This window comes from Oncorhynchus mykiss, chromosome 2 (assembly GCF_057628025.1).
Source record: "Oncorhynchus mykiss isolate SJ-2025 chromosome 2, ASM5762802v1, whole genome shotgun sequence".
In the NCBI taxonomy this organism is placed as follows: Eukaryota; Metazoa; Chordata; class Actinopteri; order Salmoniformes; family Salmonidae; genus Oncorhynchus; species Oncorhynchus mykiss.
The window spans coordinates 101848740-101861240 of record NC_143023.1 but is presented as its reverse complement, the minus strand read 5'-3'; the positions used below and the strand labels follow the sequence as shown (position 1 = coordinate 101861240).

The window sequence follows — 12501 nt, the reverse complement described above, 5'->3', positions numbered from 1 at the left end:
ACTGACCTGTACTACTGACCTGTACTACTGACCTGTACTACTGACCTGAACCACTGACCTGTACTACTGACCTGCACTACTGACCTGTACTACTGACCTGTACTACTGACCTGTACTACTGACCTGCACTACTGACCTGTACTACTGACCTGTACTACTGACCTGTACTACTGACCTGCACTACTGACCTGTACTACTGACCTGTACTACCACTACTGACCTGTACTACTGACCTGTACTACCACTACTGACCTGTACTACTGACCTGTACTACCACCACTGACCTGTACTACTGACCTGTACTACTGACCTGTACTACCACTACTGACCTGTACTACTGACCTGTACTACTGACCTGTACTACTGACCTGTACTGCCACTACTGACCTGTACTATCACTACTGACCTGTACTACTGACCTGTACTACCACTACTGACCTGGACTACTGACATGCACTACTGACCTGTACTACCACTACTGACCTGTACTATCACTACTGACCTGTACTACTGACCTGTACTACCACTACTGACCTGGACTACTGACCTGTACTACTGACCTGTACTACTGACCTGTACTACTGACCTGGACTACTGACCTGGACTACCACTACTGACCTGTACTACTGACCTGTACTACCACTACTGACCTGTACTATTGACCTGTACTACTGACCTGTACTACTGACCTGTACTACTGACCTGTACCACTGACCTGTACTACTGACCTGTACTACCACTACTGACCTGTACTACTGACCTGTACTACTGACCTGTACTACTGACCTGCACTACTACTACTGACCTGTACTACTGATCTGTACTACTGACCTGATTCCTTTCCACGCTCACATGTGTCATAACGAGCAATGTGCGGAGAGAGAGGGGCACAGTATAGACAGGTCAGCCACCAGTCAGAACCGTGCACTTGGCCAATCACAAGACGTATTTCTCTATTTGTTGGTTTGCAGTGTCTGGTAATGTCAGTAAAGCAGGGATTGGAAATGATGCAGACAATTACATTGATGCAAGTAACAATCTTTCCGCAATATTAAAGCTGATCCACCCCCTTTTTAAACACACGATGTTGGTGTTTCCTTTATTTTGGCAGTTACCTGTATGTAATGTGCAGCTGTGACACATGACCGTCACATATGTTCGTATCCCTCCCCCGTTTCACTCTGTTTTCTTCCGTTTGGTGCCTAATGAACACGCCCCCTGTTTCATCATTAAAGAAGACTTGATAAAGAGTAACTGTTGGGCTCTAGAGGATTGAACATTGTCACGGTGCCCATCTCTATGGGTTCTGAATGTGTTATGAAGTTCTTATGTAGGTGCCCATCTCTATGGGTTATGAATGTGTTATAAAGTTCTTATGTAGGTACCCACCTGTATTTGTACTATATGTTGTCCAGCTCCTGGTAGCTGATTCCCAGGTTGATACCGATGGATCTACAGGGCGATGGCCAGCGGGTTCGCCTCTGTCAGGTACCCGCTCTCTGTGTCGCACAGGTTCCGCGGAGGGTACTGGGGCTGCTCCCAGTCCATACCACCGTTCTCTGAGTTCCTGGATAGGAGGAGAAAGAAAAGAATGATGAGGAGAGGAGGAGGAGGAGGAGGAGGAGGAGGAGGAGGAGGAGGAGGAGGAGGAGAGGAGGATGAGGAGGAGGAGGAGGAGGAGGGGAGGGGAGGAGAAGGAGAGTAGAGGAGAGGAGAAGGAGAGGAGGAAGGGGAGGAGAGGAGGAGGAGGAGAGGAGGAGGAGAGGAGGGGGAGGAGAGGAGGAGGAGGAGGAGGAACGGAGGAAGAGGAGAGGACAAGGAGAGTTTTAGGAGAGGAGGAGGAGAGGAGGATTAGAGGAGAAGGAGAAGGAGAGGAGTAGGAGAGGAGGAGGAGGAGAGGACAAGGAGAGTTTTAGGAGAGGAGGAGAAGGAGAGGGGGATAGGAGTAGGAGAGGAAGAGAGGAGGAGGAGAAGAGGAGAGGATAATGAGAGTTTTAGGAGAGGAGGAGAGGAGGGGAGTTTTATGAGAGGAGGGGATATTACCAGTTCTGACCACTAGATGGTGCTACAGACATTGATTGCCTCAGACAGTACTGGGTACGCCATTCCTGTTGCTTATCCTCCTTAAATAACTTTAATATTACTATGGGAACATCAGATTTCAGACTACAGTATTGTGTGAACAATATGTTGATACGAATTAGTAATCCCTGTGATTTCTGAAATAAGCTCATGGTAAGGATTTAAACATGTTATCAGAGGCAAAAAAATAACTGACAGGAAGTTTGAGGTGTTCAGCCATTAGCTGTTGTCAATCAAATTAAATCAAATGTATTTATAAAGCCCTTCTTACATCAGCTGATATCTCAAAGTGCTGTACAGAAACCCAGCCTAAAACCCCCAAACAGCAAGCAATGCAGGTGTAGAAGCACGGTGGCTAGGAAAAACTCCCTAGAAAGGCCAGAACCTAGGAAGAAACCTAGAGAGGAACCAGGCTATGAGGGGTGGCCAGTCCTCTTCTGGCTGTGCCGGGTGGAGATTATAACAGAACATGGACAAGATGTTCAAATGTTCATAAATGACCAGCATGGTCAAATAATAATAATCACAGTGGTTGTTGAGGGTGCAACAGGTCAGCACCTCAGGATTAAACGTCAGTTGGCTTTTCATAGCCGATCATTCAGAGTATCTCTACCACTCCTGCTGTCTCTAGAGAGTTGAAAAATGCTGGTCTGGGACAGATAGCACGTCCGGAGAACAGGTCAGGATTCCATAGCCGCAGGCAGAACAGTTGAAACTGGAGCAGCAGCACGGCCAGGTGGACTGGGGACAGCAAGGAGTCATCATGCCAGGTAGTCCTGAGGCATGGTCCTAGGGCTCAAGTGCTCCGAGAGAGAGAAAGAAAGAGAGAATTAGAGAGAGCATACTTTAATTCACACAGGACACCGGATAAGACAGGAGAAATACTCCAGATATAACAGACTGACCCTAGCCCCCCGACACATAAAATACTACAGCATAAATACTGGAGGCTGAGACAGGAAGGGTCAGGAGACACTGTGGCCCCATCCGACGATACCCCCGGACAGGGCCAAACAGGCAGGATATAACCCGACCCACTTTGCCAAAGCACAGCTGCCACACCACTAGAGGCATATCTTCAACTACCAACTTACCATCCTGAGACAAGGCCGAGCATAGCCCACAGGTATAGTTGAGTATAGTTGTGTCCTTTCTTCTTCCTGGCCACTTCCTCTGGTAGGTCAATGGGAACCTCCCCTCTGGTAGGCCAATGGGAACCTCCCCTCTGGTAGGTCAATGGGAACCTCCCCTCTGGAGAAGAGCGATAAGAGTTCTCCTCTGACCCGAAGACTCTTGAGATACTGAATAGTCTTTTTTTCTAACATTATATATTTTAAATCCCTACTTCCTATATCGTCACATTTCCAGCATTTCTAAACATTTCTAAGTATTATATGCATTCAAAACTATCTTCATTAGAAACATTTATGATAATATATAAAGCACTTAGAACCATTTATGATAATATATAAAGAGCGTATAACCATTTATGAAAGCTTATTCCAAACATTATAATATCTTCTGCGCTCTCTGTCAGTTGTCCCGACCCTCTAGTCTCTCACCTGGCCCCGGGAAGTGCCCCTGCTGTCTCTGCGTAAGACATACGTAGTCTCTCACCTGCTTTCTTGGATATGGTATGAGTGGTGTGGTCGGTAGGGTGTGTGAGTGGGGTGGTCTGTCGACCATGAAATATGCCAGGGATATGTGTATACTGTAGCTAAGAAAGTAATACTAAGTGTATGTTGTGTAGTAAGATGTTAGTAGCCCATGTGCCTCACCCTAATAATTTGGTCTATTTTCCCCTCTTAATTTCACCGACTGTTCTGACTTGGTGGTGCACATGTAGCCTATAACCTGTTCTAGAGAAATGTAATCATTGAATATTGTAAGAGCTTTCATTATCTGCTTATATGCCCCTTTATTTATCATACGGTTCTGACTTGGTGTACAGGGAGAATACTGTAAGAACGGCCCATGTTATGTCACTATACATTTCAAAACTGCTTAACAAATAGTTATATTGACTATGTCCATCCTAGCTCACTCATTAATGTCTTAAACGAAATTACGGATTGTCTCTTGTCCGCTTGTCGTCGACCTTATGCCGTAGTTTGTATATCTCAATTGTCAGTAGAAACCACATTTGTTTAAGCAAGTCAGCCATGTTAGCTGTGTTTTTTAAAAGGCAGTAAATGAGTCTGAATGAACTGTTTGGCTGCCAGACAAGGCTCCACTGATAGCCAGGTGTAGCAGTGGTAAGGTTGGGACTCTGCTGTTGGGACTCTGCTGTTGGGATAGCTTTATGTCGGCCCTAACAGTTTGTGGGCACCGTTTGTCACCGTTATAGTGCAATGAATGTATTGTTAAGGGTTGTTAGTGGCTTTGCTGGCCCCATCAAGATGTACATGCTAAAATCGGCACTAATCTCTTCAGTGTTTTAATTTCCTGAATGTATAGCCTATCGAGGTCAATATTTACACGAAAGTGGTCAGCTTTGAGCACTTCTCACATCATAGTCTATTGGTAAATAGCCCACCCATTTTCACCTACCTCATCCCCATACTGTTTTTATTTATTTATTTTTCTGCTCTTTTGCACACCAATATCTCTACCTGTACATAACCTTCTGATCATTTATCACTCCAGTGTTAATCTGCATAATTGTAATTATTTGCCTACCTTCTCATGCCTTTTGCACACAATGTATATATAGACTCCCCTTTTTTCTACTGTGTTATTGACTTGTTAATTGTTTACTCCATGTGTAACTCTGTGTTGTCTGTTCACACTGCTATGCCTTATCTTGGCCAGGTCGCAGTTGCAAATGAGAACTTGTTCTCAACTAGCCTACCTGGTTAAATAAAGGTGAAATAAAATTAAAAAAAATAAAAAGTTCTATGGATGTGGTCAACGGCTTACTGTAGATCAGGTCTTTCCTAGAGACCATAAAAAAGGGCTATTCAAATCCTACCCTGGAGGTACGTAATTTTCTGTTCTACCTGATAATTAATTGCACCCACCTGGTGTCCCAGGTCTAACTCAGTCCCTGATTAGAGAGGAATCACCCACCTGGTGTCCCAGGTCTAAATCAGTCCCTGATTAGAAGGGGAATCCCCCACCTGGTGTCCCAGGTCTAAATCAGTCCCTGATTAGAGGGGAATCACCCACCTGGTGTCCCAGGTCTAAATCAGTCCCTGATTAGAGGGGAATCACCCACCTGGTGTCCCAGGTCTAAATCAGTCCCTGATTAGAGGGGAATCACCCACCTGGTGTCCCAGGTCTAAATCAATCCCTGATTAGAGGGGAATCACCCACCTGGTGTCCCAGGTCTAAATCAATCCCTGATTAGAGGGGAATCACCCACCTGGTGTCCCAGATCTAAATCAGTCCCTGATTAGAGGGGAATCACCCACCTGGTGTCCCAGGTCTAAATCAGTCCCTGATTAGAGGGGAATCACCCACCTGGTGTCCCAGGTCTAAATCAATCCCTGATTAGAGGGGAATCACCCACCTGGTGTCCCAGTCCCTGATTAGAGGGGAATCACCCACCTGGTGTCCCAGGTCTAAATCAGTCCCTGATTAGAGGGGAACCACCCACCTGGTGTCCCAGGTCTAAATCAGTCCCTGATTGGAGGGGAACAATGAAAATAAGGAGTAGAACTGACTTCCAGGTCCAGAGTTGAATTTGAGGACCATAGAATAAAAATAATCTCTCTCCTTTGCGTAATCACTGTCTCGGATGAACCTTTGACAGAGTTAAAAACCAACAACAGAGAGATATTTATTATGGTAGTCTCTCGTGAAAGACGAAAACATTTATATGTGTGTGCCAAACGTAAGATTTGGTTCTAGTCAATTGAAATAAATGCATTAGGCCCTAATCTATAGATTTCACATGACTGGGAATACAGATATGCATCTGTTGGTCACACATATCTTAACAAAAAGGGTAGGGGTGTGGATCAGAAAACCAGCCAGTATCTGGTGTGACCACCATTTACCTCATGCAGCATGACACATCTCCTTCACATAGAGTTGATCAGGCTGTTGATTGTGGCCTGTGGAATGTCGTCCCACTCCTCTTCAATGGCTGTGTGAAGTTGCTGGATATTGGTGGGAACTGGAACACGCTGTCGTACACATCGATCCAGAGCACCCCAAACATGCTCAATGGGTGACATGTCTGGTGAGTATGCAGGCCATGGAAGAACTGGGACCTTTTCAGCTTCCAGGAATTGTGTACAGATCCTTGTGACATGGGGTCGTGCATTATCATGCTGAAACATGAGATGATGGCAGAGGATGAATGGCATGACAATGGGCCTCAGGATTAAGCAAACCCACAGTTTCATCAGCTGTCTGGGTGGCTGGTCTGAGACGATCCCTCAGGTGAAGAAGCCGGATGTGGAGGTCCTGGGCTGGAGTGGTTACACGTGGTCTGCAGTTGTGAGGCCAGTTAGACGTACTGACAAATTCTCTATAACGATGCTGGAAGTGGCTTATGGTAGAGAAATAAACCTAAAATTCTATGGCAACAGCTCTACAGTCAGCATATCAATTGTACACTCCCTCAAAACTTGAGACATCTGTGGCATTGTGTTGTGTGACAAAACTGCACATTTTAAAGTGGCCAATTATTGACCCCCAGTACAAGGTGCACCTGTGTAATGATCACGCTGTTTAATCAGCTTCTTGATATGCCACACTGTTAACTAGGGATGTAAACAAATTTCAGATGAATAAGCTTTTTTTAGTGCACATGGAACTTTTCTGGGGTCTTTAATTTCAGCTCATGAAACATGGGACCAACACTTTCCATGTTGTGTTTTATATTTTGGTTCTGTGCATTTACATGTACAGGGACATAAAATAAGAAACATTTTAAAGCAACTCAAATGACTTTGTCTGAAGGTATTCCCATTGTTGATTATGATGATTGACAATCCCTAACAGCAACATTAGTCATAGGCTATTTAAGGATTCAGATTAGAACTGTTTATGGTAATTGGGAACTACTGTATGTGTGTGTGTCACGCCCTGACCTTAGAGATCCTTATTTATTCTCTATGTTTGGTTAGGTCAGGGTGTGAAAAGTCTATGTTTTCTATTTCTTTGTTGTTTTTGCCGAGTGTGGTTCCCAATCAGAGGCAGCTGTCTATCGTTGTCTCTCTGATTGGGGATCATATATAAGTTGTGATTTTCCTTTTGGGTTTTGTTTTCTGTTTAGTGGTTTTTACAGAACTGTGCGCTTTCGTTTTCACGTTTGTTATTTTGTTTGAGTGTTTTTTTTTATATTAAAATCATGAACACTTTCCACGCTGCGCCTTGGTCCACTCTTCATTCAACAAACGAGAGCCGTTACAGAGTGTGTGTGTGTGTGTGTGTGTGTGTGTGTCACAGAAGTTTGGTTTCATAATATGATATATTCATAGTGTATACATATGATATCATTATAGAACATATTGATATTCTACTACTACACACACACTCACACGCACGCACGAACACACACACACACACACACACACACACACACACACACACACACACACACACACACACACACACACACACACACACAGACACACACACACACACACAAACTTGAACAAATACATATGCCAGTCTGGGAGATGGTTAATAAGGAGAAACAAACAGATGTTATGATATAATATGTTGTTATTCTTGGCAGGAATGTATTCCGTGAATGTCCTAAAATTATCCATTGGAGAATTGCAGCCACGTTACTTCATGATGTGGTAATGTTTTTCCAGGGTTTTTTGACAGTTGTTCACAATTGTTTCACAAGATACAAATATCTTCCCTACACTCTGTTCTTTCCATGTCGTGAACAACACTTAAGATATTGAAGAAAAAAAAAAGGGGATATATACTGATGAATAAATCATGCAAATTGAGTTACCTGGACCCATACATAACAGATGTTATCGCACTATAAGTAAAGCACAATGCCGTTTTGGATTCTGGCAAAGGTGTCATGGAGGAAAGTTGAAATCAAACAACAGTCTTTCTGGTTTGTTGTTTATTTCATGTTTTTCTAGTGGTAGCAGACACTCTACACTGTATTGTTCGTTGTTGTTTGGAAGTAATAGAAAAAACGAAATGTAAACCAAAGGAAGCACAAAATAAGTGTATTATTTGCTTGATAAACACACAGTGCCATCAAAAGAACACTCGTTTTTATGTGGGCCAATGGCTATAAACAACAATATTATTGTCAATTGCGTCTTTAAACTATGTAAACACATTCCTACTGAGGTGGAATATTTTTTTTTTGTCCCTAGAGGTCTTTGTTGACAATGTTTAAAAAAAATAAAATTAATAAATAATTTAACCTTTATTTATCTAGGCAAGTCAGTTAAAGAACACATTGTTATTTACAATGGCGGTCTAGTCTATAACAGACAGTTTATTAGCTACACAGCAATTAGATTCCTGAGTATGACGAGAGTATGAATTTATTCTTGTCTCAATTTAAAATAAAATTATGTAAGTAATCTGTTGACCAATTTCATTCAAGAGTAAGAGAAGATATAGTCGAAATGCGACAGGGACAGGTGACAAACGGGGACACCGAAAAGCCCCTCTCAGAAAATCCAAGATATTCTGAGTGACGGCAGATAGAGGGTGAGGAGACCGTCACATGGAACTCAGCCACTGATAGGACGGGTGTTTCAGGGATACAGATTCTGATTGGACATTGCGATTAAACATCACGCCCTTCCTCCTCGCTGTGTACACAAATGCGACAGAGAAGAACGAAAGTGCCAGAGAGGGGACACAGCATTCAATGACAGATGTTGAACAGTTTTCACCTGGATAAAGTGATTGTTTTTTGGACAAATACGTTACTATCGAACAACAGGCAATTGCCTTACAACAAGAATAAACGTGTGAGGAAGGGAATGGTGAAGATGTCTTCAAGAACAGAAAGACAATCAACTTGTTGACAGTCAGTCAAGTGTTGAACTATATGAAAACAAACAGATCGCTCAGGGAACGACAAGGGGACAACAACTACCAATAGCTGAAATTTTTCAAAGACTGTGGTATTACCAGCACTTTAGATAACTAGTTGTGAACTTTTGCAGAGCTTTCTGTCTTTTCAGTCGACTGTCTCTCAGATAGTGGCTAGCTATGTTTCCTCTAGATTCCACGTGGAACATTTCCTTTGCAGGTTGTGGTTTCTTGGGGATCTATCATATTGGTGTAGCGAGTTGTCTACTGGAACAGTGTCCTTTTCTAGTCCACAACGCCCGCCACATATACGGGGCATCGGCAGGGGCGCTCACCGCATCTGCGCTGGTCACCGGAGCGTGTTTAGGTAGGCAGCGCTGAACTTTACTCTAATTATTACATAATAATTTGACTGTGTGTGTGTGTGTGTGTGTGTGTGTGTGTCAGTTTCGTGCTTGTTTTTGCTGTCTGCCCTGTCTTTGCATGTTGATTGTCTACTGTTACCCACCCTGTTCTGCTTGATGGCAACCTTGTGAAAATGATACACATTCATGTTTTTCCAGTTGCCAACAATAGAAACGCCCATTATGACGTCACGACATAAAGTTACCATACACGCGCAGGTCTAATGATCTGTGACCTACTGTATAATAACAATATTCTGTCATCTTCTTGATTCCTCATCAGGTGAGGCAGGCGCCAACATCATTGATGTGGCTAAGGATGCCCGGAAGCGTTTCCTGGGTCCTATGCACCCGTCTTTCAACCTGGTCAAGATCATGCGTAACATGCTGTATAAAACCCTGCCACCCGATTCCCACCACAGAGCCACAGGGAGGCTGGGCATATCACTGACCAGGGTGACCGACGGAGAGAATGTCTTGGTGTCCCACTTCAACAGCAAGGAGGAGCTGGTGCAGGTGAGGGTCTCAAAACATGTTCTGATCGGAATAAATTACCATTGAGACACATAGGACTGGTTTCCCAGACACAGATTAAGCCTGATCCTGTGTAACAGTATAACTTTAGACCATCCCCTCGCCCATACCCGGGCGCGAACCAGGGACCCTCTGCACACATCAACAACAGTCACCCACGAAGCATCGGGTTAACCCAGAACAAACATTTTGGGTAATTTGTCAGATGGTTGATTAAGTTCTGGGTCCAGAAGAGATTGGAACCGGAACAAGGGAGCTCCACCCTCTCTCTTTGCATGTCCCCTCCCCTTCCAAAAATTTAAAGAAGCTAACAGTTGCAAAATCGTGATTTTTCCAAAGCACCTGAACTAATGCTGCTTGTTATCTGACCGTGGTGACCGTATTACCGCCACACCGGCGGTCACGAATCATGAAGGCAGTCAAATACCACGTTCACCTGTTTAGTCACTTTAATTAGGCTTCTTCAAGCTTTGATGTTGCTGATGGTCATTAGTATCCTGCCAAACTGGCTAACTGCCTGATACTCAGCACTCTGTTGTCCCTCTAATCACTCTGACATCACTGCAAATGTAATCGTAAATCTAATCGAACATTTCATTAGAACCCATGAGCTCATGTTGCACAACATTTCTATAGGCTATGCAATTGCACGAGAAAACAGAGTGATGGCCTCTAATAAAAAGAGGAGGATCCCAACAGATACAGTACATGTTCTATATTTATTTCTCAACATTACTAATATGAAGCACATTGCTTCTCTTTACAACAGGAATATAGCCTACCTGGCTGGCATGAAAATGAACAATGGGAAAGCGTCCTCCATTCTCTATGTACAGTGGGGCAAAAAAGTATTTAGTCAGCCACCAATTGTGCAAGTTTTCCCACTTAAAAAGATGAGAGAGGCCTGCAATGTTCGTCATGTGTACACTTCAACTATGACAGACAAAATTAGAAAAAAAATCCAGAAAATCACATTGTAGGATTTTTTATGAATTTATTTGCAAATTATGGTGGAAAATAAGTCAATAACAATCTCAGAACAACAGCAAAGGACCTTGTGAAGATTCTGGAGGCCACAGGTACAAAAGTATCTATATCCACATTAAAACGAGTCCTATATCTACATAACCTGAAAGGCCGCTCAGCAAGGAAGAAGCCACTGCTCCAAAACCGCCATAAAAAAGCCAGACTACGGTTTGCACAAGATCGTACTTTTTGGAGAAATGTCCTCTGGTCTGATGAAACAGAAATAGAACTGTTTGGCCATAATGACCATCGTTATGTTTGGAGGAAAAAGGGGGAGGCTTCCAAGCCGAAGAATACCATCCCAACGGTGAAGCATGGGGGTGGCAGCATCATGTTGTGGGGGTGCTTTGCTGCAGGAGGGACTGGTGCACTTCACAAAATAGATGGCATCATGAGGATGGAAAATTATGTGGATATATTGAAGCAACATCTCAAGACATCAGTCAGGAATGCTACCAAATACTATTTGAGTGTATGTAAACTTCTGACCCACTGGGCATGAGATGAAATAAATAAAAGCTGAAATAAATCATTCTCTCTACTATTATTCTGACATTTCACATTATTAAAATAAATAAAGGGAATCCTAACTGACCTATGACAGGGAATTTTTACTAGGATTACATGTCAGGAATTGTGAGAAAAAAAAATGAGTTTAAATATATTTTGCTTAAACTGTATATTATTTAGTATATGTAACGACAGGATTAAATCAAGAATAGTCTGATGGGAGATAATATTAGCCCATCACTTGTGAATTATATATTATCACTTGTGAAGGATGCCCAGCAAAAGAAACAATGTCTTTTTTTGTTGCTACTTGGTTCAAATCATAGTCGCACACCTCATGAAGCCTAACCCACAGACCTATACGTTTTAATAGGGTTAGTATCACACCTCATGAAGCCTAACCCATAGGCCTATACGTTTTAATAAGGTTAGTATCACACCTCATGTAGCCTAGCCCACAGACCTATACGTTTTAATAAGGTTAGTATCACACCTCATGAAGCCTAACCCATAGGCCTATACGTTTTAATAAGGTTAGTATCACAACTAAAGTAGCCAAATAACGTATTACATTTAAGAACAATAATCTGCTTTACAACGGAGTGTAGAGCCTAATTTGGCAAACATTTTTTTTATTTTAATTTTTAATTTAAACTTTTTTAAATATTGTTTCGCGTTTAGGGGAAGATAATGTGAGGTCAATCGCATCCCACCACTGTCCCAGAATATGTTTGGAATATTTATTTCTCGCACAGAATTGAATAGGTCGACTTTTGTCCTATGGGTGACAGTAGATTGACATAGACTAGTGCTTTTGCTGTTCGTTAGGTCTTACTCATCTTGTTGGCTGACGAAAAATACATCTTCGATATGTGCTACGGAATCGGATAAGGACGCGCGCGGTTGTAGCCTGTCAGAAAGACCCAATCACATGACGGAGAGCCGCGTTTTAGGGGGCATTGCGGCC

General features: G+C 43.0%; 1 protein-coding gene across 10 annotated transcripts in view; it reads left to right on the top strand.

Annotated features, from left to right (window-relative positions):
- The first annotated feature begins 9019 nt into the window (after positions 1-9019).
- Positions 9020-12501, top strand: part of LOC110512506 (patatin-like phospholipase domain-containing protein 2) — a 48747-nt gene continuing 45265 nt past the window's right edge. For all 10 annotated transcript variants that reach the window (XR_016490308.1, XR_016490303.1, XR_016490307.1 and 7 more), the window contains exons 1-2: positions 9020-9427; positions 9748-9980. Coding sequence is in view for 1 of the 10 variants with exons in the window: in XM_036961083.2 (XP_036816978.2) it covers positions 9241-9427; positions 9748-9980 (420 nt within the window). In the remaining 9 variants the exon portion in view is untranslated. The remainder of the gene's footprint in view (positions 9428-9747; positions 9981-12501) is intronic.